General features: G+C 45.6%; 1 protein-coding gene across 1 annotated transcript in view; it reads left to right on the top strand.

Moving 5' to 3' along the window:
• Window positions 1–22,425, top strand: part of RAB38 (RAB38, member RAS oncogene family) — a 36,230-nt gene extending 13,805 nt beyond the window's left edge. The window contains exons 2-3 of the mRNA XM_081002462.1: window positions 1,364–1,644; window positions 19,219–22,425. Of these exons, the coding sequence (XP_080858588.1) occupies window positions 1,364–1,644; window positions 19,219–19,371 (434 nt within the window). The 3' untranslated portion in view covers window positions 19,372–22,425. The remainder of the gene's footprint in view (window positions 1–1,363; window positions 1,645–19,218) is intronic.
• Window positions 22,426–24,766: the final 2,341 nt, after the last annotated feature.

Raw genomic sequence — 24,766 nt, 5'->3', positions numbered from 1 at the left:
ATTTTCTCAGTGTCTCAATGCATCTAGCAGTGCTTCTCCAAACTACTGTGTTGACGGGCTTGCTTGCATTCTTTTTAAAAAAGGGGGGTGGGAATCAACCAACAGAATTGATTTTCAGATGAGTTTTGCCAAGTAATAGCTTTTTGAACGATCTGTTGTAGAGTGAATATCTGTTCGCAGCCTGATCTGCTTGGGCGAGCTAACCTGGCCTATTTTCTGTATATTGGATAAGGCCATCTGTATTTTTGTTGGGTTTCTTCAGTGCTTTCTCTGTCATCTCCCATCACATGTCCCATATTCCTGCCGCCAATATTCCATTACTAAATCATGACAGTGGAGTGACCAAAATTCCATCTCCAGGACTCAGGCTCTATAATAGAGTGGTTTAACAACCAATATCTTTTCCCAGGGAACTCTGGGAATTTTAGCTCTGTGAGGAAAAAAGGGGGTCTCCGAACCACCCTCAGAACCCTTGACAAACTGCAATCCAAGATTTTTTGGGGGAAGACCTGGCTATTTAAAGTGGTATGATACTGATTTTAATGTATATACAGTGGTACCTCGGGTTAAGAACTTAATTCATTCTGGAGGTCTATTCTTAACTTGAAACTGTTCTTAACCTGAGGTACCACTTTAGCTAACGGGGCCTCCAGCTGCCGCCGCGCGCCGCCGCAAAATTTCTGTTCTCATCCTGAAGCAAAGTTCTTAACCCGAGGTACTATTTCTGGGTTAGCGGAGTCTGTAACCTGAAGCCTTTGTAACCCGAGGTACCACTGTACCGCAAATGAGATTCATGTCTGAATAGGCTTGCCTGAACAAAAAAGGTTTTCAGCGAGTGATGGAAAAAACACTGTGCTGTCAATCGGCACCAGCTTACAAGGGCAATTTGGGAGTGGTGATGTCTGTGAGCATCACACTTCCCTCTTTAAGACGGGGAGAAGCTTCCTAGGCTTTGGGAAGGAGGCACCAAGGGAAAATTTAGATGACCAGCCTAGCCTCCCTAATCCACTGACTGCACACCACTGTTGCCAGTTCCACAGATCGAAGCAGTCAAATACTTATCATCCCTGGTTATCGGCTGTCCTGGGCCATTTCCTCATTTCACTGTAGGATTCTTGCAATTACAGCATCTCTGATGAATGACCAACCAGCTTCCTTTTAAATACATCCAGTGAGCTTAGCACCTCCCAAAGCAGTCTGGCCAGATGAGCCTGGGATGAGATTCATCTAGGCAATGCTTATATTCTCAGGCATCCAGCCTGAATCCAGGAAACAAGCTAATCAAAAGATTCCCCCCATCTGTTCAGTATTGATCTTCCTTTGTGTGCATTCACTTAACGGTGTGTGCTTTTGTCGTCTGTAGGTCAGGAAAGGTTTGGGAACATGACGCGAGTCTATTACCGAGAAGCTATGGGAGCGTTTATCGTCTTTGATGTGACAAGGCCCGCAACCTTTGAAGCGGTCACCAAATGGAAAGAGGATTTGGACACTAAGCTGAGTCTCCCCAATGGCAAACCGGTGCCGGCAGTTCTCTTGGCAAACAAATGCGACCAGGGCAAAGAGTTGCTGGTGAACAACGGCATCAAGATGGAGCAGTTCTGCAAAGAGAATGGCTTTGTGGGATGGTTCGAAACGTCAGCAAAGGTAACTTGTCCTTGCGATGTTTAAGGGGTCTGCACATGTTGTAAGATTGAAGTCAGGGTAGCAAAATCACAGCTAAGAAGCTCAAATCATATATATGACCGACACCCTTCTTTGGAAATTAAAATATTCACAGTCACATGCTTATCCAAGCATGGGCTTGCAATCTCTTCCTCTAACTTCCAAACAACTGTATTTTCTTCTCTTTCCAGAGCTCAGCACTTTCAGCCTTCTGTATCTCAGTTAGGCCATGCCTTGCAGCTCCTGTGAGAGATTTCCACTTTTATCTTCTCCTGCAGCTTTGCTCTCTTTCAAGCAGAGAAGAACTACAACACTCTATCCAACTTAGCAGTGTTCACAGTGGATTCTAAAACACAGTCACCTTGCCTCACGTAAAATGGAGTCTCTTCCCATGTGACCAGCATTAGCCAATCCCATGAGAACTACTAGAGAACTCTCTGGAATTCCGCTACCAACCAATCAAATTTAAACACATGCATATACAAGCATTTACAATTTATGTGAATTAGATTACTATATTGTGATAGCTTCTGCTACTCAGCTGTGAATTCCAGTCTACTGTGGTAGTGATGGGGTCCCTTCCCACAAATCACAGTGGTTCTCAGGGGCTGTGGGAGTTGTATGCAATATATATATATATATATATATATATATATATATATATATACCGTATTTTTCGCTCTATAACACGCAACAGACCATAACACGCACGTAGTTTTTAGAGGAGGAAAACAAGAAAAAAAAATATTCTAAACGAAATAGTGGATATATGATTTTTGTGGTTCATGCTGTGGCCACAGACATGTGATCTGACAGTGAGTTTGGAGTAGCCCAATTTTGTAACCACGGAGGAGGGAAGGAAGGGGAACCATGGATCCTCTGCTCACGACTGCAGCAGATTCCCCCCGCCACCCGCAGGCATTCGCTCCATAACACGCACAGACATTTCCCCTTACTTTCTAGGAGGAAAAAAGTGAGTGTTATGGTGCAAAAAATACGGTATATATATATATATATATATATATATATATATATATATATATATATGGAAATCAAGTGCATGGCACATGGAGCCCAATAGGTGACTTGTTCCATACCCTGAGCCACCATTTTATAAGTGGCTCCACCATCCCCAGGCAACATTTTGCAGCTGACTCCAGCTGTTGGAGCTCAAGAGTTCTAGTAAAAAGCAAAGTAGACTTGAAAGCCTGAAGTCTGCTCATACCTGCTTTTTGTAGGTTGCTAAGGGTGGCAGAAGAGGATATACTGTTTATTAATATCCTTCCTAACTTGTGCTAGCAAGTTCCTTTACTTAGCAGAGTTACATTCCCTTTTTTTACATGCACAGCAGATAGCTGGTTGCAAGCTCGTGTGAGCTTCTCACTATTATACAATTCAGTCTGTCTCAGATTGAATTGTACATTCCTGGTAAGTTCCCTTTAATCCCTCTTAAAAGAATAAAGACACCACAATCTTATTCAAAGTCAATAAAAGAAGTTTACTTACATCGGTTCACAGTTGGATTCCTGAAGGCAGACTTAGTTACAAATATGTACATGTGGATCTACCCCATATGGGGGAATAATCCTAGTGCTTCTGCTAGCTGAGAACTAGCAGAGCAGTCCTAGCTAAAAGCTGGTCAAACGAAGAAGGAAGTAAAAAAGAGAGGGGGTTGCTGCGTGACTCATCCTTTTGTTACCTGGACAGGTTAGGTCACACCCACCTTCTATCACATGCAAAAGAAGGATGCTCCAGCCAAGAGGAACAGGAAGTTTTGACTGGCTGGACCAAACATTCCCTCGCATGTCTTCTCTAGCATTCCAAGGAATGTTGTACTTGACTGCCTGTTATGGATCACATCCAACACTTTTGACCATGCTCTGTATACATGAAATGCAGGATCAGGGAAAAGACCCAACCAGAGGCTTATGGGAAGCTCACAGGCAATAGCAATCTCCCCTCTTGTATTCCCTATGCTGCCTCCAATATTGCGGGTACTATTACACAGACAGGGACGCGGGTGGCGCTGTGGGTTAAAACACAGAGCCTAGGACTTGCCGATCAGAAGGTCAGCAGTTCGAATCCCCGTGATGGGGTTAGCTCCCGTTGCTCAGTCCCTGCTCCTGCCAACCTAGCAGTTCAAAAGCACGTCAAAGTGCAAGTAGATAAATAGGTACTGCTCCGGCGGGAAGGTAAACAGCGTTTCCGTGCGCTGCTCTGGTTCGCCAGAAGCGACTTAGTCATGCTGGCCACATGACCCGGAAGCTGTACGCCGGCTCCCTCGGCCAATAAAGCGAGATGAGCGCCACAACCCCAGAGTCGGCCACGACTGGACCTAATGGTCAGGGGTCCCTTTACCTTTACCTTATTACACAGACATCATCACTAGAAGCCACTGATATCCTCCATGAATTTGGTGTCCATCACTGCATCCTTTTTCAACCTGTTGACGGGTTTGCTTATTTTCCCCTTCCACTCCATGAATTGCCATTCCTTGTGATAAACTCAGCAGTTAGCATTTCCTTGTTACCCCTTTGGATACACAGCAGCGAGAGCAAGGAACATAGTGACTTTCAGTAATTGCTTTCCCCAATGTAGGAAGATCCGGCTGCTGAGAACTGAAAATGTATTACAAATGGAGCCAAATTAGTTAGTAAGTTCAGTAGGAGAGAGTGTGTGAGTGTAGAAGTGCCTCCAGACTCGACCAGAATGAGCTTGCAAATTAACTACATCCATTTTTTTAAAAAAAAAAAAAAATCTAATTATTTCAAGCTCTTAAATAACTCTATCGGGCCTCCAGTGTGCTTTGGCCGACGGCAAAGTGAAACCACCCACTACGGAGTTGAGAAAAATCAAGTTTTCATTTATTTTATGGAGGAAAGGTTTCCCCCCCATAATTCAGTTTCTCCAACACAGCCAGCAACTGTCCCAGTTATGCAGCAGATTCAAGACATACCCATTGCAGGGGGCTGGACTAGATGCCCTTTGGGTTGCTTCCAACTCTTAAGATTCTATGATTCTACCAAAGGAAGTACTTGGTCACAGGATGGCAACATTTCTCTCACTCACGAGGTCTAGCAGTCGGTGATGCCTCCGAGAATAAACGGCTTTTCTTTATAGAACTCATAAATATAACATGTGGAATTCATTTGCCAAAAAAAAATGTGTTGGCTGCTGCTGACTCCAAAAGCTTTTCAGAAAGGATCTGGCATCTTTGGGGGAAACAAATTTATCAATGGGCAGCAGCTATGGCTGCTGAGAATTGACCATCGAAGTTCAATGGCATTGACTTCATTCATTTGAAGCCTGGACATGACTGGGGCTTTTGGCTGCACATGCAGCCCCCGTCACATCAATGAGCAAACAGAGTAGTTCCATTGACCATCGTTTCCTGTTTCCTCTGAACCTGGTAGCTATTGTTTCCAGCTTCAGAAGAGGCCAGAATAACAAAACATGTTTTAGTATGCAAAAGGAAAGGCTGTAAGTCAATCTTGTAACCTATGTTGCTTTGAAGTTGGCTTAATATTCTGGCTTGTTCCAAATCTGTTGACCATAGTTTCCTAGTTTGGGCAAACTATACTTTCGGGAACTATAACTAGTGGAAGACTTCGTGCTTCGTTTCTCAGCTCTCACAAAGCTAGAGGTGCAGGAACTGCATGCAGTACCAAAAACTTGCTCGTCTCTCAACTGCAATGAGTACTGCAATGCACTCTACGTGGGGCTACCTTTAAAGGTGACCCGGAAACTACAACTAATCCAGAATGCGGCAGCTAGACTGGTGACTGGGAGCGGCCACCAAGACCACATAACACCGGTCTTGAAAGACCTACATTGGCTCCCAGTACGTTTCTGAGCACAATTCAAAGTGTTGGTGCTGACCTTTAAAGCCCTAAATGGCCTCGGCCCAGTATACCTGGAGGAGCGTCTCCACCCCTATCACTCAGCCCTGAGGTCCAGCTCCGAGGGCCTTCTGGTGGTTCCCTCCCTGTGACAAGTGAGGTTACAGGGAACCAGGCAGAGGGCCTTCTCGGTAGTGGCACCCACCCTGCGGAAGGCCCACCCATCAGATGTCAAGGAAATAAACAACTGTCTGACTTTTAGAAGACATCTGAAGGCAGCCCTCTTTAGGGAAGTTTTTAATGTTTGATGTTTTTGTGTGTTTTTAGTCTTCTCTTGGGAGCCTTCCAGAGTGGCTGGGGAGACCAAGCCAGAAGGGCGGGATTTAAATAATAAATTATTATTATTATTATTATTATTAAACAGAGGTATGCTTCTCTCAACTGGTCCATTGGGTTGGATCCGAAGCTCCCCCCCCCCCCCGCTATGAATCTGTCAGAGGGAGGCTTTTACCATCACAGCCTTCTTGTGAGTTTTCCTTGGTCTCTACGGCATGTTTGATTCTTTCAAATCACCTTGGTTGAAGCCTGTGGTGCAAAAATTAGCTCAGTAGGTCTGTCACCCTCTTACCTGTGAACTGTGGGGTCCGAAGGGTGTCAAATCAATTGCTGAACAGGGGCGTTAGGATATCGATTTCCAAGAGCATCAAGGAATTCTGTGAGAACCCCTCAGTCGCTGGTACCGTGCCCCTTCTATAAAGATGGAAAGCCAGACTTGGGAAAGTTAACTATCCCTAAATATAGGAAGTTTCCTTCTCTTTGACAAGGTTTAACGTTCTAATTTGTTAGATGGCAGATACCACAAAACCCCAAAGAACCAAAGATGCTGCCTTTTTAAAAATGTTGCAGTTGAGTCTATCTTTCATCCCCCCTCCTTTTTTCTTTTTTTTTACTATGGTTTTTATCAAGAGGCTAGGAAAGACCTAATATATCCCATTAATTCCTTCCTGGCTTCTCTTTTGAGTGTCTTACGATCAGTCTGCTTCAAGGCTCCAGTAAGTCGATCACAGATGGCAAAGTTTTTGAATGTGGCTGTTTTCATTAGAGCATTTCCGATCGCCGTACACACAGAGAGACTCACACTCCTTAGCGTTGTTATAACTCTGTGTTTTATTTGAGCTGCATTAATGTGCATTTCTCTTTACGTTATTTATTGCTAATTGTTGTGTTATAGTTGTTGGGTTTGGAACTTAACAGGTTAAGTTGTTCCCATGATGCCTCAACATTCTGACGTCAGCTTTAGAAGCTGGGAGGAGTTACGTTCTGTTCCCCTCTGGTCTCTGAGGGAAGAGGTCGCAGTTTTGTCATGGCTGCGGTGAGCCCAGGGATTTCCTGGGGAATGTCGGAATAAAGGACTGAAATGGACAAACCTGGTCTCTGTGTGTGTTTGTCTGAAGCTAAGTGAAGCTACGTGACAGTTTTCACCGCTGTGTTCAACTCTGCTGAGGCGTGACTGGAGAGCTACTGGAGACGGAGCTGAGTGGCGCAGCTCGGAGGAAGCGCGCCGGGCATAAAGAGCTAATTGTGGATCGTAAATCAATTAGCGGGGGTCACGCCAAACCAATAAATCAATTCCACAGGTTATGGACCCTTAATCACCGATCGTAAAACTGTCACAGGAACGCTTTGAAGTGCCGGAATGCGTTTGAAGTTGCGGCAGGAGGTGGTGAGATTTTTGCCTGTTGCTAGGAGGCAAAGGAGTAGCTGCGGAACTAAGAGAGCAGCTGAAAGACACAAAGTGGTTGCCTGTGCTGAGAGCTGAGTGCTGGGAGCTGAGGGCAGCAGGAAATCGTTTCTCCACGGATGGGTGCCGGAAGAGCTTGTAATCTGTGAGTACAGCTTGGGGCCCCTTGGGAGAACGGAAGACAATGGCAGGCAGCCAGGTCTTGGAGGACATTGCGTTTGAAATGCTCACTCTAAGAAGTTGAGCAAGGGCTGTCTGGGAATGTGCTGCTGCGTTTGCTGTGAAGCTTCAGCAGGAGGCCAGAGCCCTGGAGAAGTATTGAGAAAAGCCTAGAGATGGCTGGTGCCCCTGTTCCTGATGCTTTAGCCTCAAGGAGTGCTAGTGAGCAGATCGGGGGGGCGAAGGATTCCAAAGGCAAGTGTAAAGGCTTGTCCACTGTGCGTGCTGGAGTGGAATGTCAACAAAGCAGGTTCCCAGAAAGCCGCAGTGGGAGCCAGGCCAGAGGGGGCGGAGCTGGCGAGGGGTGCTTTTCCGGAAGAAGGAGAAGGAGGCCAGCTGGGAGGAGCCCCGGGCAGTGTTTTTCCACTGGAGTTCGTTGTTGCTATGTGTGCAATTTGACGCGACGCTTGCTACGTGTGCCCATGGAGAGCGGCGACAGCTGGGCAGGAAGGTCCCAAGGTCAACCAGCTGAGTTCTCATGGGAACCAGTCTCGGAGAGGAGGCCAGCGTGGGAACGCAAGGGAAAGACGTGGTTCAGACGCTGGGGAGGGTTGTTTTCTTATCACTGCTTCTATGGCAACTGTGAAGAACAACTCCAGCCAGGACACGGTGACACGCTGGGTTTTGAATACTGCTGTTGGTCAGCACCTGCTAAGCGAGCCTGCTGGCAAAATGCGGAACTGCAGGGCTGTTTCAACAGGAACAACTGTGATGTTAGCAGACGGAATGAGAAAGTCGGTTTCTGCTGTGGCTAACATGTCTTTTTCTCCTTTACAGGAGGAACAAGTGGCCAACGTGAAAAGGGGGCAGAACAATCTCTTTGTTCTGGAGTCACCTCTGGAGGGTGGTGGGAATGCTGGAAAAGCACAGGCGCAGTGTGCTAAGGTTCCCAGTCATGTGCAAAAGCTGCACAGGTGCACAAAAGGGTACAAACTCCGGAAATGTGGGAGGTCCCTAGGGTGCAGGGCATGCAAAGGTGCAAAGGTACATGGTTTTCCCGGGTTTGGGAGGGTAGCCAAAGAGCCCTTTGAGCTCTTTGAGGCAGGTGGTCCAAAGGTTCAGGAAATGATCTTCTGTGGATATGATCCTGCAACCAATGGGTGGAAGTTTGCATACCCAGAGGGTGATCAAACCAAGCTGCTGGTCAGTAAGCAGGCTGAGTTCTGTGAACAGGATGGGTGTTCAAGACTCAGGGATGGTCCTGATTTTCTCTCAGAATGTCTGTCTGATTCTGAGGAGGAAAGGGAGCCAGAGGCTGATCCCGGTGATAGGGACCAGGTCCAGGATCAGGGTTCAGAACCCGGTGATGGGGACCAGGTCCAGGATCAGGGTTCAGGGCAGGTCTGGGCATCTCCAAAGGTTGTGAAAGGAGTGTCCAGGTGTGAGGCTTCATCTCCGGTTAGCGTAATGGAGAAAGCTCACAAACAGGGTGTCAAGTCAGAGGGGGAAGGATCTGACGGAGAAGACACAACTGCTGGCCCAAATGGGTCAGTAGGGTATCAGGTCACAAGTGCGTGGAAAAGTGTCGCACAGTGTGATTCTGGGAGTGTTGAAGGGGTTCAACAGGTGCCTGGGAAAGATGCCGGGAAGGGGCACAAGGCAAAGGGAAAGGTGTTGAACTCAAAAAGGTCTTGTCAGAATGGTTCGGCAAGAGGGGGTGTTGGGTTTGGAACTTAACAGGTTAAGTTGTTCCCATGATGCCTCAACATTCTGACGTCAGCTTTAGAAGCTGGGAGGAGCTGGGAGGAGTTACGTTCTGTTCCCCTCTGGTCTCTGAGGGAAGAGGTCGCAGTTTTGTCATGGCTGCGGTGAGCCCAGGGATTTCCTGGGGAATGTCGGAATAAAGGACTGAAATGGACAAACCTGGTCTCTGTGTGTGTTTGTCTGAAGCTAAGTGAAGCTACGTGACAGTTTTCACCGCTGTGTTCAACTCTGCTGAGGCGTGACTGGAGAGCTACTGGAGACGGAGCTGAGTGGCGCAGCTCGGAGGAAGCGCGCCGGGCATAAAGAGCTAATTGTGGATCGTAAATCAATTAGCGGGGGTCACGCCAAACCAATAAATCAATTCCACAATAGTTGTCCACAGACTGCAAATAAAGAAAGTCAGTTAGTTCTGAGAAGTGGTGGCCTGGTTTCTCCATTCCTAAAGCTGATGTTGGCTCTTTGAGCGAAATAAAGCCGGCACTTTTACTGTTCCAGTCTTTTTCCCCTCCCCTGTGCTAATTGACATGGGCGAGGCAGGCGGGCAGAGAGAAAGGATTCAACATCCCCTCCCCTCTTCAAAGCATGGCTCTACATGGCTTTAATCAGCAAAATGAAAACAGGGGGATCCTAATCATGGATCTCCTGCACAGCGTCTTCATCAGCCTAAAAAAAGCAGAATTTTTTTTCCCCTTGCATAATTAGCTCTCTGGAGATTTAGGGGAATCTGCATGCAGTTGCTATAGATTTTGGAAGGAATGCCACATCTTGGCAGGGAGAGCTCAGACATAAATCTGTAAGCTTAACCTTAGCTGTTGTGTAGCAGGCCCTGCGATAAGCTGAGTCCAAAACATGAGCTGTTCTAGTAATTATTGCTAACGTCTTGCGCATGGCGCACAGCCAATGCCATGCTCTGCCTTGATTTGTTTCTCCGTTTTTGTTGCCGTTCATGCAACAAAATGAAAGGGCTTGTAGATCAGTGGTAGTTCATCGGCTTTGTGTACAAAAGGTCCCTGGTTCAATCCCTAACAGAATCTCTAGATGGGATTGGGAGAGGCTCCCTTCTGAAAATCTTTCAGAGCCTCTGCCTGTCAGTGTAGGCAATGCTGAGTTAGGTGGACCAATGTAAAAGGCAGATTCCTAAACAGTGGTTCCTCAGGTTACAAACGCTTCGGGTTTTGCATTTTCAGGTTGCGGACTACAGGAAACCCGAAAGTACCAGAAAGGGTTACTTCCGGGTTCCGCCAATCGCACATGCACAGAAACGCTAAATCATGTTTTGCGCATGCACAGAAGCATCAAATCGCGTCACATGTGCGCAGGCGTGGTGCTGCAGGTTACGAATGCTGTGGGTTGTGGACGTGCCTCAGTCACGGATTACATCTGCAACCCGAGGCTCCACTGTACTCCTCTTTAAGGCTGTAGGTTGCTATCTTTCTATATAATAAAAATGTAAGGCAGTCACACTGCAGCACCCTCTGGAGGATATACCGTGCTGCATCACAGTCCTGGATCTGCATGAAATTGGGGTGCGGGAGGGGATTGAAAGGGAAGAGCAGGTTTTTAAATGGCAGTTTTGAACAACAGGAGAAGTTTGGAAAATGCAGGGATGGTGGAATTCAGGGGAACCCTGAGGATATGTGAGGGGGATGAAGAAATTGTGAGGATGTGGGTTGCTTGAGGGAGCTGTTGAGGATATGTGAGTCTTAATGAGGGGTAAAGGGCAGGATGGAGGGCTGGCAAGGTTGTGACACAAGGAGGGGTAGGTGCCCTTCGTGTATACAGGTGTGTATGTGAGATAGAAAGTTTTGGGTATTATGCAGGTACTATCTTAGTTTTCTGCCTTGCCCCATCCCTAAGGGCAGGGGTGGATAGGAACCATTTTTAAAAAAGAAGAACACAGGAATGTCAGCAAGATAAGATAGCCACTTAAAATATATATAGGTGAAATCTGCCATTTTGTTTTGTTTACTTAAAAATGTTTTATTGGAGATACATGAGCATTGCACACCCTGAAATGATCTTGATCCACTGTATGTTTTCTAAGCAAGTGTGCCCCAAATACTCAACAAACACTTTCTCCCTGCAGCCCCCACACCCTAAATCTGCTCTGAGAGTTGGGGACCCTCTGGATCAGCTTTAGGTGGTAGGGGCTGCAGTCGGGGGGGCATCCCATTGGTTTGAGCAGGAGTCTGTTTGTAACGTGGGTGGCGCTGTGGTCTAAACCACAGAACCTAGGACTTGCCAATCAGAAGGTTGGCGGTTCGAATCCCCGCGACAGGGTGAGCTCCCGTTGCTCGGTCCCTGCTCCTGCCAACCTAGCAGTTCAAAAGCACGTCAAAGTGCAAGTAGATAAATAGGTACCGCTCCGGCGGGAAGGTAAACGGTGTTTCCGTGCGCTGCTCTGGTTCGCCAGAAGTGGCTTAGTCATGCTGGCCACATGACCCGGAAGCTGTCTGTGGACAAATGCTGGCTCCCTTGGCCAGTAAAGCGAGATGAGCACCACAACCCCAGAGTCGTCCACGACTGGACCTAGTGGTCAGGGGTCCCTTTACCTTTACCTGTTTGTAAAGTTCTTTGTGTCCCTCAGTGAGTACGGTACCCTTCATCAGTGGAGCATGTGGCTTAATCTTAGGACTGTGGGTTCAAGATCCACATTGGGCAATAGATTCCTGCATTGCAAGGGGGTTGGACTAGATAACCCTCGTGGTCCTTTCCATCTCTCCAATTCTATGATTCTATGAACAGGCAAAGAAGTATTTTCAGGGGTGTGTATGTGAGATGCAGAATAGAAGTGTTGTAAGTACACAAGATTTGTGCCAGCCTTAGTGAACCTGATGATCCCCAGCTGTTTGGGGCTACAACTCCCGCCAGTGCCGGCTGGGACTGATGGGAATTGTAGTCCAAGACAGCTGGAGGACACCAGGTTGACACAGACTGATCTATGCCTATTTTTAGCTCTGAGGTTTTGGAGGGCAAACACTGAGCTGCATCTCTGAGAAGGAAATGGACCTGAATCCTGGTCTCCCCGCTCCAAACCCAGCATGTTTGCCACTGCACTGCACTATTCCCCCTGCATGAGCATTTCCACTTTGCTCTGCTGACATTTTCTAAAGAAGCCGTTATAAGATAGCCAGAACTACCGCATAGAGATGAGATAAGTATTAGGTCGGTACTCAGGAAGTAATGGGCTTCCTTTGCAGTTCTGCTTCGCTTCCATTGTGACACGTGGAAGCTACTTCATTAGAACATGAGAAGAGTCTTCCGGTTCAGACCAAAGTCCCATTTACTCCAGCAGTTTGTTCTCCCAGTGGCCAACCAGAAGCCTATGGAAAGCCCTCAAACAGGGTCTGAGCACCGGTGGGCAAGAGGGTTATAACCAGAGCCTGAAAACACTTTGTAAAATTAATTGCAAATATATTAGCAGAAAACCAGCTGAATGCATCTCGCTGACGATAGCTTCTGTTTGTTTTGGCCAGTGTGCTCCTGGGGTCTTACACTGGACCCAGAGCCATTGGAGGTATCCTCTTCCAATAATGGTCTGTTATCAGGGCTAGATTTAGGTTTGATGAGACCCTAAGCTGCTGAAACTAATGGGGCCCTTTATATGTCCAGCTGTCCTTTGTCAACAACAAATTCTCACTGTTTTTTGTGTTGAACATATGCCATATGGTAACTTATGGACCTAATAGGTATCTAAAGCCATTTGCACATAACAAAATATGTATTTTATGTAGGCACCCTATATATAGAAATGAGCAAACCAGTGATATTTTAGGGAGCAGGCTAGCAGGCGGGGCCCATTACTTACATCATAGGAGCCTACACAACACAAAACACTGTTGCTGTATGTAGGTTTTATTTTAATTCTTTTTTATCTTATATTTTGGAAATGTACACCCAGGGGTTTTTTTTTCCTTTAATTTTTTTGGGGGGGCCCCCAAGAGAGTGGGGCCCTAAGCTAAAGTTTGTTTAGCTTATACGTAAATCCAACACTGTCTTTTATGTCCCTGCTAGGCCAAGGCCTGGTGACCATGGCAACCGTTTATCTATCCTTCGCCTCATTTCAGAATCCAGAGGTCCAGATTGAGAAACATCTCTGTTCTTCTCATTGCAACAGGATACAAGCTGTTAATGAGTCGCAGTTGTTCTGAACTAAAGATTCTTTTCATTTTCCTAGCTCAGAAAGCCCCTTCTTCAGCATCGCTGGATAGGGATGGGTGAATCTGTCAATGTTGGTTTCTCAAATTTTCCCCCTATCTTAAATTCATATATATATATATATATATATATATATATAATTGGTTTTACATAAATTTATACATTTTAACTTTAACCATTTCAAAACATTAAAATAAAAAAGTTCTTTCGAACCTTTGGACCTCCTCCCCTCCCTCCATTGTTTCCATTTCCAAAGAAAATATTTTTGTTCTTTTTCTGCATCTTTTACCTTTATCTATCTGTTATATATTCATAGTTTCCAAAGTTCATTTCACATTACAAGTGTCATTGTATCCCTGCCAATGATTTTAACTGTTTACACTGGTCTTTTAAATACTATAAAAAAATTATTCCAGTCTTTTGGAAATACTTGATCTTCCTGGTTTCTGATCTGGTTTTTCCCCAATCTTAAATTCAGATCCCTCACATTTTTGCATCAATTTGCATTTTTTTTAAGTTCTCATGAAAATTGACCATCATTTTAGTGTGAATTTCTCCTAACGTTCACATTTTTTTCAAAGCATTTTCCCCTACTACAAGTTTATATCTATACATGCATTTTTATGCACACACAAAAATGTGTATTTTTCTACACACCTCTTGAGTGGAGTTCTGTGTTGCAAAATTCAGGGAAGTACGAATTCTGAAAGATCCCTGTGTTTCAGTTCGTGCATTGTTTTGGAGAGTGGAAATTATGTAGGTTTTCCTTTAAATGCAAACTGAATTGAATTTCTTTCCCTTCCCTGTTTCCAGAAACCTCCCCCTCACCCCCCCCCCCCAAAAAATAAAAGCAGTCCAATCGGATTTCTCTTTATACTGGAGGAATCCCAGATAAGCTTCCAGTGAACCCCAAGAATTCCCTACAGTTTGCATTGCTCTGCGTCAGGGTGACATGAAGGCCTTAGCAGAATTTAAAGTGGGTGGCAGAGAAAATGGGGAAAACCCACTGCTGGCTTCAACTCTGCTCATGTGCAGCCCCTGACAGATTTACCTTCCTCCAGGAGAGTCTGTCCTTGACAGGGGGGAAAAAATTATTCCTCACCCTCTGCTTTTCCATTGTACAGATGTCAGTAGCTGGAGCTACCAAGGACAGGACTGCAAATGTAAATAGTCACTGTGATTAAGTGATTAGGTTGCTGGCCTTCTGAACTGGCCTTTGACAGAACACACCCAAAGGTGGGGGGACGAATCTTTGCAAAGTCCCCCTCCCTCCGCTTCCTTGGTGCCTGTTGAACAGAAGGCAAGGACCTGGAGCAATCTCTGTTAACGGAGGGTGGGAATTAAAAGTGTTTATTTGTTCTCTCCATTTGCATCCAAACCCTTCAGACAGAACGCTTCCAAGGGCAGCTGACACAGCAGCAATCGATAAAACAATCAGCGTTACAGAATGCAATAAAACTCAAGTTACAGCATGAATCTTAATGAAAATGAGGGCGATGAAAATGATCCATTCGAGACAGGGAGGTTTTTAAATCGGCGGGGGCATCCTTAACCAAAAATATTAACTGTGTAGGTACCAGATAAGCCATTTTTTGTTGGGGGGGGAGAGCATTCAGCATTCACCAGTGTCACCCAACACACTTTATTTAATGAATTAACCCTTTATTGAATTAACCCTTAAGTAAGAAACTGAATGATCTCTGCTGTTGCACTTCCAGTATACAGTTTCCCCTGGGTTTCAAAGGACACACAATTCCACCTTCCCATAAACTGCTTGACTGTGTAAATTCTAGACACAGCTTTACATCCCTAGACCATAAGAATCATCAATCCTAAGAGATTTACATGGCCAATCATAAACCATTTCATTTGGAAGTGGGAAGCAGCCCATGAAAACTAAAACTAATAAAGGCACATTATGTCAGCAAAGAAAGCAAGGCACCCAGATGTGACAGGATTTATTTCAGGTATTAGAAATGAAAGCTCTAGGCATTAATGTTGTGTGTTTGTTTTACAGCTGTATGAAAAATGCAAAAATTATACTGGTGACGAATTCTGAACTGCAGCCTGAAATTGCTTGAAGGCCTATTCAGTAAAGTGTCATATTTTCTCTTCAGGTTAATGTTACGATGCTCAATAACGATAAACCTGGAAGTTTTGAGCATTGTGGTGTGTGTCCTAGTAACAGAACAGAAATCCCAAAATTGTGTGCCTAAATGTGCCATGGGTGGGACATGTACCATTGAAACTATTCTAGTAGTATGTTTTTCTGCAGAATTTGTATTCCATTTCCAAAAACGCATGATAAATTGATATGGTACCTTGGTTGTTGAACGTAATCCATTCCGGAAGACCGTTCAACTTCTGGAATGTTCAACAACCGAGGCGCAATGGGTGGCCAGCAATTTCGATGGAGAAACATGCCTTGGAAGCCGTTCAACTTCCGAGGCCTGTTCAAAAATGGAAGCGTTCAATTTCGGGTTTTCAGTGTCCAGGTTCTGAATTGTTCAGCTTCTGAGATGCTCGAAAACTGAGGTTCCACTGTACCAATCAAATTGGGTCGTGTTCGGTTTTCTATTTATGGGTCATATTACTTTCACATGGTCCGCCAAAGAATGTGTGAGCTTTCCATCTGCTTGGCTGCTGTGAGAAAAGGATACTAGGCTAGATGGGGCTTTGGTCTGACCTACCTGGGTTGTTCCTAGGTTCTTAAGTGTGAGCTTCTGAATAGGGTTGACTATGTTGTATGGTGCTACTTTGACCGGGGTAGGGGGCGTCTCCTGAAATGAGGCTGAGGAATCTTGCACCAGTGATGCTTCACTTGTTTAAGGTTCCTCCACCCAGTTTTCAGAGAGCAGAGGAAATATCAGTTGCTCAAGTTGCCTTCAGCTCAAAGCATTCTACAACACCTCGACAGTCACTTATGGTCAACCAAAGGAATTTGCAGGTCTGTTCAGAATGTTGTATGATAGACTCAAGTCCTTTGAGGTTGGTGCCTGCTCTCCATCCGTCGCCACCGTGTAAGCTGTTAAATTTCACAGTGAGGTGCAAGCGATCAAGAGCCAATATCTGGCTGGGTCCACCACACACAAGCATCTCTGAATGCAGCCATGCAATTAATTACCCTGGGATAAATATTATAGACTCACAGAATTGTAGAGTTGGAAGGGACTCCAAGGGTCATCTAGTCCAACCTCCTGAGGTACAGTAAACATTTGCCTAATGTGGAGCTCAAACCCACAACCAAAGAGTCTCATGCTCCACCGACTGAGCTATCTCAGATGGGTGGGAGATTTGCTTCTATTCACTGAGCAGCCCCAACTTGGATTGGGCACATTTAGAAAGGGGTGTCCACATTTTCTCCAGCTTTTGAGAGCCAGTGTGGTGTAGTGGTTAAGAGCGGTAGTCTCGTAATCTGGGGAACCGGGTTCACGTCTCCGCTCCTCCACATGCAGCTGCTGGGTGACCTTGGGCTAGTCACACTTCTTTGAAGTCTCTCAGCCCCACTAACCTCACAGAGTGTTTGTTGTGGGGGAGGAAGGAAAAGGAGATTGTTAGCTGCTTTGAGACTCCTGAAGGGGAGTGAAAGGCGGGATATCAAATCCAAACTCTTCTTCTTTCCTGGTGGTGAGGAATTTCATGGGTCCATTCTGAAAGCAGAGCCCATACTGTCCAACCCTTTCAGATAAAAAACCGAGATGTGCATCTTCCGGGATGCTCTTCTGGGCAAGTCACATGACCCACACAATGATCTTGCCCACAAAAAACACTTTTTTGGGGTGCAATCTCACATGACACCCCAAAATGCATTTTTTTGGCACTGTGCAAGCTCACAGCCCCAAATAAAGCATTTTTCTTGGGGTGAGAGCGAGAGTGCACACTCAAAATGGCTGCTGCGATCTTGCATGAAAAAATGGGATGTCCCATTTTCCCCCAATCACTGGGTGGGTATGACATGCCTGTTCAGGATTCTTAAATCCAACCCAGAGTTCATTTGTTCACTTCAATTGCCTTTGCTATATTCAGACTCCAGTCTGTGCCACTTTCCTCCTTTTGTATGTTTGCATTTCAGATATTTATACCTTGCCTGTCATGCTAAACCTTCACAAGGACAGACAAGCAATGCATCAGGTATATAACAGGATTAAAAACAGGCCAATAAATGTCAAAACAACCCAAAACAGCAGCAGCAAAAACGTTAGACCCAGCGTGAAAGCTACAAAATCCGATGAGGTAGTACGCAAAATGGATCACCAATAAAGGGGGGGTGCACACTTCCTGGAAGACAGCTAGCAAGACATCAGTCTGATGATTATGGGGGGCCAGAGGACAGGACCTTGGAGGTCAATCGAAGGCTTGGAAAGCTTTGCATGTGTGTAGTGTCATTGCTTTCATTATTGTGGCATGTATGTTTGTGTTTTTACATCGTTAACTGCCCTGTGGTCTTCAGATGAAAGGTGGTATAGAAATTTAATAATAGGTGGTGGCCCTTAAAATAACAAGGTCCCAAACTGTTCAAACCTTACCTATTAAAGCCAGCACTTTCAGCTGGATCCGTCAATACGCACTCAATGCTACTGGCAGAGAATTGGTGATAGGAAAGTCCCTCAATGAGCATCCAGACAGACCTCCTGGATAGCTCAGTGGCATAGCCCACAAAGACTTTCAGAGACCTATAAGAATTATGTTTATTTGAGAATCCATCAAAAGTGCATATTTTGTGACTTTCAGAGATTTAGAAGACTTCTGTTTATTTGGTTTTGCAGAGTGCATATTTCATATATTTCATATTGTACAATGTTCTGTATAGATTACCGTATTTTTTTGCTCCGTAAGACTCACCTGACCATAAGACGCACCTAGTTTTTAGAGGAGGTAAACAAGAAAAAAAATATTCTGAACGAAACAGTGGATGTATGATTTTTGTGGTTCATGCTGTACAGACATGATATGTGATTCGACAGTGAGTTTGGGGTAGCCCAATGCAAAACTCCTGAGGATCCATGTGGATCGGTGCTTTGTAACCACGTTTTTGCGCCATTGCAGCCCCACAAAACAGTAGATGCATGGGGTTTTTTGGTGCAGGCTGTAGCCCTGGACATGCTATGTGATCTGATGGAGAATTTGGGGTGACCCAATGCAAAAATCCTGAGGATTCCTGTGCTTTTACCTCCCCCCTCCCAGGCAGCCTCCTTTATCTCTAGAGTCCCTTATCTCCCTCCTGATCGCTTGCCGATCAGCTGCTCAGTGGCTTTGTTTCAACACCCCCTTCCCTCTTGTTTGCCTTAGCGTCTTTTCCTTAGCTAAAGCAGTTTTTTGCTCCTCCTTTTCTTCTAATTTCTCTCCTCATTGCTTTAATCTTCTTGTCTCCGCTCCTTGCACGTTCGCTGTCTTTACCTCCCCCCTCCCAGGCAGCCTCCTTTATCTCTAGAGTCCCTTACCTCCCCTCCCGATCGCTTGCTGATCAGCTGCTCAGAGGCTTTGTTTCAACACCCCCTTCCCTCTTTCTAAAAAAAGGAGCATGATCTGCTTTTTGCCCCTGGGCAATTTGGCTCCAGGGACCACGCATTCGCTCCATAAGACGCACACACATTCCCCCTTACTTTTTAGGAGGAAAAAAGTATGTCTTATGGAGCAAAAAATACGGTATATAAAGAGTTTATATTGATATCGCATTGTTGTACTTGGTCATCGTGTTGCCTTTAGATACAGTGGCAGAGCAGCTGCCTTGCGGGCAGAAGGCTCCTGGTTCAATCCCGGATGGTATTTCCAGGAAGGGATGGGAAAGACTCCTGCCTGAAATCATATCCAGCTGCTGCCAGTCAGTGTGGACAATACTGAACTGGGTAGACCCAAGATCTAACTTGTGCTTCTTCTTTTTTCCTTCACCTACAGGAAAACATAAACATTGACGAAGCTTCCAAGTGCTTGGTGAAACACATCATTGCTAGCGAGAGCGACCCAGTGCAGCCCGTCGAACCCGATGTCGTCAAACCGCACTTGAATTCCTCCAAGCTCGTCAGCTGCTCAGCTTGCTTTAAGTCCTAAGTAACTTCCAAGCTGTTTGTGGACACTGGAACTGAGCAAATAACTCACGAGAGGAAAGCTTCTCCACATAGCCCAGCCTTTGCTAGTCCAGAACATGAAACCAAGATCAGGAAATTCGCAACCTTCCCAAACACGCGGTTGAAAAAATATATATATATCAAAGTTGTTGCTTTAAATTTTTTGGATGGTTTGCCTTGTAGGGTCCCCCACAAATGTTTGATATTCACAGTCTGGGCTATATCTCTGAATCATCACCGCTCAGCCAAGGTGCTCTCTTTAAGAAGGCTGAGATATTACATTCAATGCTTCTTTTGTGAATACCTGCTTGAGGGAGACTCTAAAATTTGCTTTCTGGGGATACATCACAGTTACAAGCATACCCACAAAAAGCAAAATTATTTTTTAAAAGAGTTGAATTTCCACGGCTGTTTTGCGAGAATATATGATGGGGTTAAATGCAATATTTCTTCTAGGGATTTTTAGTGGGCGGGGGGTGGAATATATATATTTTGCTCTGCAGCTCTGCAGCCCAGTGACATGAGCTCTAGATTCTGGCAGTATTTCCTACTGCTCAGATGAGTCATTTGGGAATCAGAAGTCTGCCTTGGGGACAAGCAGATGTTTTCATTCCTGTTCTGAGGGTTGGCTCTGCTGCACGACCTACTCTGCCTGCCTCCTGCTTTAACCAAGAGAGTGAGAAAAATTAATTCCAAGTGTGTCTTATGCTGCAGTTTTTCATTCATGCCCTTTCCCCCTTTCAGGTTTCTTCTGGGCACAAAAATAAACCATAGGAATGTACAATCCGTCTTGCATCAAACCAGACACCAGCCTTTTATCTCTTCAAGTGGCCAATCAGATAACTCAGGGAATCTCACAAGCAGAACATGAGGACGCTTGTCCTTCTCCTGCTACTATTCCCCATGACTGGCATCTAGAGATATGTTGTCCCTAATCCTGGAGGTTCCATGCAGCCACCATAACTAGCAGCCACTGACAGCTTTGCTCTCCATGAATTTATATGCACTCGTGCATATTGGTAATCTATAAAGTGAGGGAAACCCCCTAGAGTTGGGTCCACAACTCTAGTCATTCCTAGACTCAGGGGCGGAGCAAGGTGGGTGCGTTGGGGGTGGAGCGCCCTGGGAGTCATCTCCTAGGGGGGTGACATTTGGCGCCACAGCCATCCGTAATTCTTGCCTACCTTGAGCCGTCGTGGGAAGGGCGGTAGCTGCAGTGCTTTGCAGGCATCCTTCTCCCCTTTCCCCTTCGTTTTGACAGTTCTGCTGTAGGAGGCAGGCAGGCAGGCAGGGAGAGGATGGGAAGGAGGCAGGTGAGCAAACCAGCAGAGGAAACCCCCCCCCCCAAAAAAAAGTTCAAGAACTTTGGCCAATCCTTCCCTTAAAAAAGCTCAACAGCTCCTGGCAATGACAATTGGTAGATCACAGCCAGTCTTCTTATACTGTGAGTAGATCACAGTCTCTTGGGAGTCCAACTAGATTTCAGGGGGAGTGGGGAGAGAAGATTTTTTTTTGCACCGGGTACCACCTGACATTGTTATGCCACTGCCTAGGCTTAAGTCCCATTGATTTCAATGGATCTGCTCAGAGCATCACAAAGTCTGCATCCAACATAGTGGCAAACTGAAAAAGTGGCAAACTGAACATAGTGCATCCACTATGGCAAACTGAAAATAATCTGAAAAAGTCCTGACTTTTTAAAGAAATTGGAAGATGGCAGATCACTTGTACAAGAGTCCCACTCCTCCAACGAAATCAGGTCATTTGTCGCCTCCCCGAATCTGAAAAGAAATTTTGCAAACTCGCATTGAGCCTTTCACAGCTGTTGCAGAGATTAATAGTATGGCATGCCCGTGCTTGCTCACAGGTGACTGAAAGTTATTACACAATGGTGTGAAAAGCTACACCTTCTGCACAACAATTAGAGGATGGTGAGTTCTACCGTCTCCTTGCTTGCATGCAGCTCAAAACCAGATGCACGGGCCCCGCATTAGGGAACCTATAGCTCTCCAGATGTGGCTGGCTTGTGTATCCATTAGCTCTGACCATTGGGGTTGATGGGACTTGGGAGTCCCAAGAATATCTAGAGCAGGTGTAGGGAATCTGTGCCACTCCTACTCCCGAACTACAACTCCCAACATAACCGGCCAGCATAACCAATGGTCAGGGATGGGGAAAGTTGTAGTTCAACAACAGCTGGAGAGCTACAGATTCGCTGCCCCCGATTTAGAGGGTCACAGGTCCTTTTCCATGGACTAAATGACCTATAAAGCACTCTCCAACACTTAGGATCCTCTGGTTTTGTTTCTTTGGAATTTCAGCCCCGCTGATTTTAGCAGAATTTGCTCCCAAGCCAGGGTGCCTATCAGCTGGATAGCTCAGCTGGTGATCAGTTGCCTGGATAAATTTCATTTAAAATTGCAACCTTAATGTAGTACATCTCGACTGACTTTTCATCCTTCAGGATTCTCATGGCACCTGTGACATAGGCTTCAGCTGTCCCTGCCTTCCTGAGAGTAAGCCTCATTGGACTCCATGAGAACTTCTGAGTAGACACATACGCTGCCAACTAGTCACAGGCACCACAGATCTATATAAATGGCTACTTGGGAGTAAGCCCCATTGAGTTTAATGGGAATTATTCCCATGAAAGTGTATAGCAGGGACAAGGCACCTTATGTGGTTTGACTCCAACTCCCATAATATCCCTGACCGGGATATAATGTTGGCTGAGGCTGATGGGAGTTGGAGTCCATCTGCACACAGGGAGCCTTAATGTTGTCAACCAGGGATGATCACACTTGGCTACCTCAACAAGGGCATGCAGAAATCCAGGTGTTTTATTCCCGCCCCTTAAAATGTGCTACACATCTTAAGAACAAGAGTGATGTATCCACTGAGATTTCAACAGAAGAGCTGTACTGCTACTAGAACGTGATCACAAGCCTTAAGATGCAGTTCTTGAAATGAAATGCTACACTTTCTACAGAGGAGGGAAAACTTTTTGTTCCAAAGAAATAAAGAATCCATCCCCCGATTGTGGTGCTTTTTGTTTGCAATGCCAGGTGGATATACAGAGTCCAAAAATGTGTGTATAGCAAGAATAGAGACTCTGTGTCCCTCCTGACCATTGGACATGCTGGCTGGGGTTGCAGGGAATTTGAGTCCGACAACATTGGGATGGGCCACAGGTATTTATATCCATCTTTGATTAAAAGAGGGGAGTGTGAGATTTGCATGCACAAAACCCCTCTGCTTGAACCCTTCACTCCGAAATGGACCTATAGACCCTGGGGCGAGAGCTCTATCCTGAAGAAGGGTATTGTGGAAATGTTAAGGATAGTAAGAAAGGATATATTGCATAAGTATTATCCTTCCTTCACTCACGCTAGTGAGTGATGTAGCAGAGCAGATTCCCCTTAATATAGCAGGAAGCTAGTTTGCATTTTTACTTGGATCTCTTTCGTTAAGTAATCCAATCTGGCTTGCCTTGATGGATTATTCCTGGTGTCCCCTTTCATCCCTCTCAAAAGAATAAAAACACAAGTTTTTCCTTAAAAGTAACAAGAAGTTTACTCACACTTCAGTTCACGATTTGATCTCTGAAATGCAGGCTTTACTTAGTAGTTACATAACAATCTGTGAGTTCATCTCACATAGAGATTGAGCTCATGTGCTGCTGGCTGAGAGCCAGCACACAGCAAAATTACATTAAGAGAACAAAATGGCTGCAGGAGAACAGCGTGGCAGCAAGAGAGCAGCAAGCAAGAGATGGAGAGCAAGAGGGAGAAAATAGCTGTATGACTCGCCTCTTTTATGGAGTCAGCCAGGGCCACGCCCATCTCCCAGGTCACATGCAGGGGGAGGACGCTCCAGACCAGTGGAACAGGAAGTTACACTGACTGGCGAAACATCCCCTGTGCCTGTGCCCACTCTAGGAAAATAAGGAATGTTGCATTTGACTGTTCCAATGGATTACATCCCACAGGTAACTCTAGCAAAGTGCATGGATAATATTTTAACAAGGCATCATCTCTTCACCAAGACCCCCACCCGAAAAAAGGAACAAAGGTGGCTGTCCTTGATATAAAAGGATAGCTGGAGTTTAGGGTCCCCCCCCCCCTTGTTGGCAATCCGATTTGCATGTTATTAGAAAAATCTCCATGATTCAGGCAGAAGGGGCTCCTGTTGGAACCCTGGAGAGATATTGCCATGGTCAGATAGACAATACTGAGCTAGGCTGGCCAGTTTTCTGATCCCTTACCATGCAGCTTCCTATGTATGCCCCCACTCATAGCTTGCTGGAAAAGAAAATTATTAAGAACAAAATCTTGGAGATTTTGACATGGCATGCAAGTAAGGTTACCAACAGGCCAAGAAGGGGGGAACACATTCTAGTCTGCTCTTGTGCCTTTAGCAATGTGTTTATATATGTAAGGTAAAGGTAAAGGGGACCCCTGACCATTAGGCCCAGTCGTGGCCGACTCTGGGGTTGCGGCGCTCATCTCGCTTTATTGGCCAAGGGAGCCGGTGTACAGCGCACGGAAACACTGTTTACCTTCCCGCCAGAGCGGCACCTGTTTATCTACTTGCACTTTGACGTGCTTTCGAACTGCTAGCTTGGCAGGAGCAGGGATCGAACAACGGGAGCTCACCCCGTCGTGGGGATTTGAACTGCCAACCTTCTGATCGGCAAGCCCTAGACTCTGTGGTTTAGCCCACAGTGCCACCCGCATCCTGGTGTTTATATATGTAGAAATCAGCAATTGATCACTAAACAGAGCTAAACCCAACATTTGTTGATCTATGATGATGATGATGATGATGTTTATACTGCCCTTCATCCACAGATCTTGATGTGCTTTACAACATAAAATTACAATATAAAAACCACAGGATACGTAGTAAAAATAATAGCAACAAGCAACCAATAATCCACTCTCCCACAACACATTTAAAAGAGCAGCAGATGTCAATCAACTAAAGGCCTGGTTGAAAATGAGTGTCTTCACCTGGTACCTAAAGGTGTATAATGAAGGTACCAGGTGAACCTCCCTGGGGAGAGCATTCCACAAATGGGAAGCCCCTGCAAAAAAAGGCCTGTTCTCGTGTTGCCACCCTCCGGACCTTTGGTGGAAGAGGTACATGAAGAATGGTCTCAGATGATGAACTCAGGGTCCAGGTAGGTATTGCAGTAGTGCCCATGACTTACTTAGGTCCATTCATTTCAAAGGGTGAAGTAAAATTCAGTGGGCTACAACCCAGTGCTTCCAATTTAACTCAGCGGGCTCAGGAATGTAGGAGCAAGTGATTCACAGCAACTGGAATTCAGAGACATTGTCTCTGACAATGGAGGTAGAACACAGTCATTTGTGGCC

The sequence above is a fragment of the Podarcis pityusensis genome (genome assembly GCF_964106645.2).
Source record: "Podarcis pityusensis genome assembly, chromosome: 4".
Classification (NCBI taxonomy): Eukaryota; Metazoa; Chordata; class Lepidosauria; order Squamata; family Lacertidae; genus Podarcis; species Podarcis pityusensis.
The sequence above is the reverse complement of the archived record's forward strand: the minus strand, read 5'-3'. Positions and strand labels throughout refer to the sequence as shown.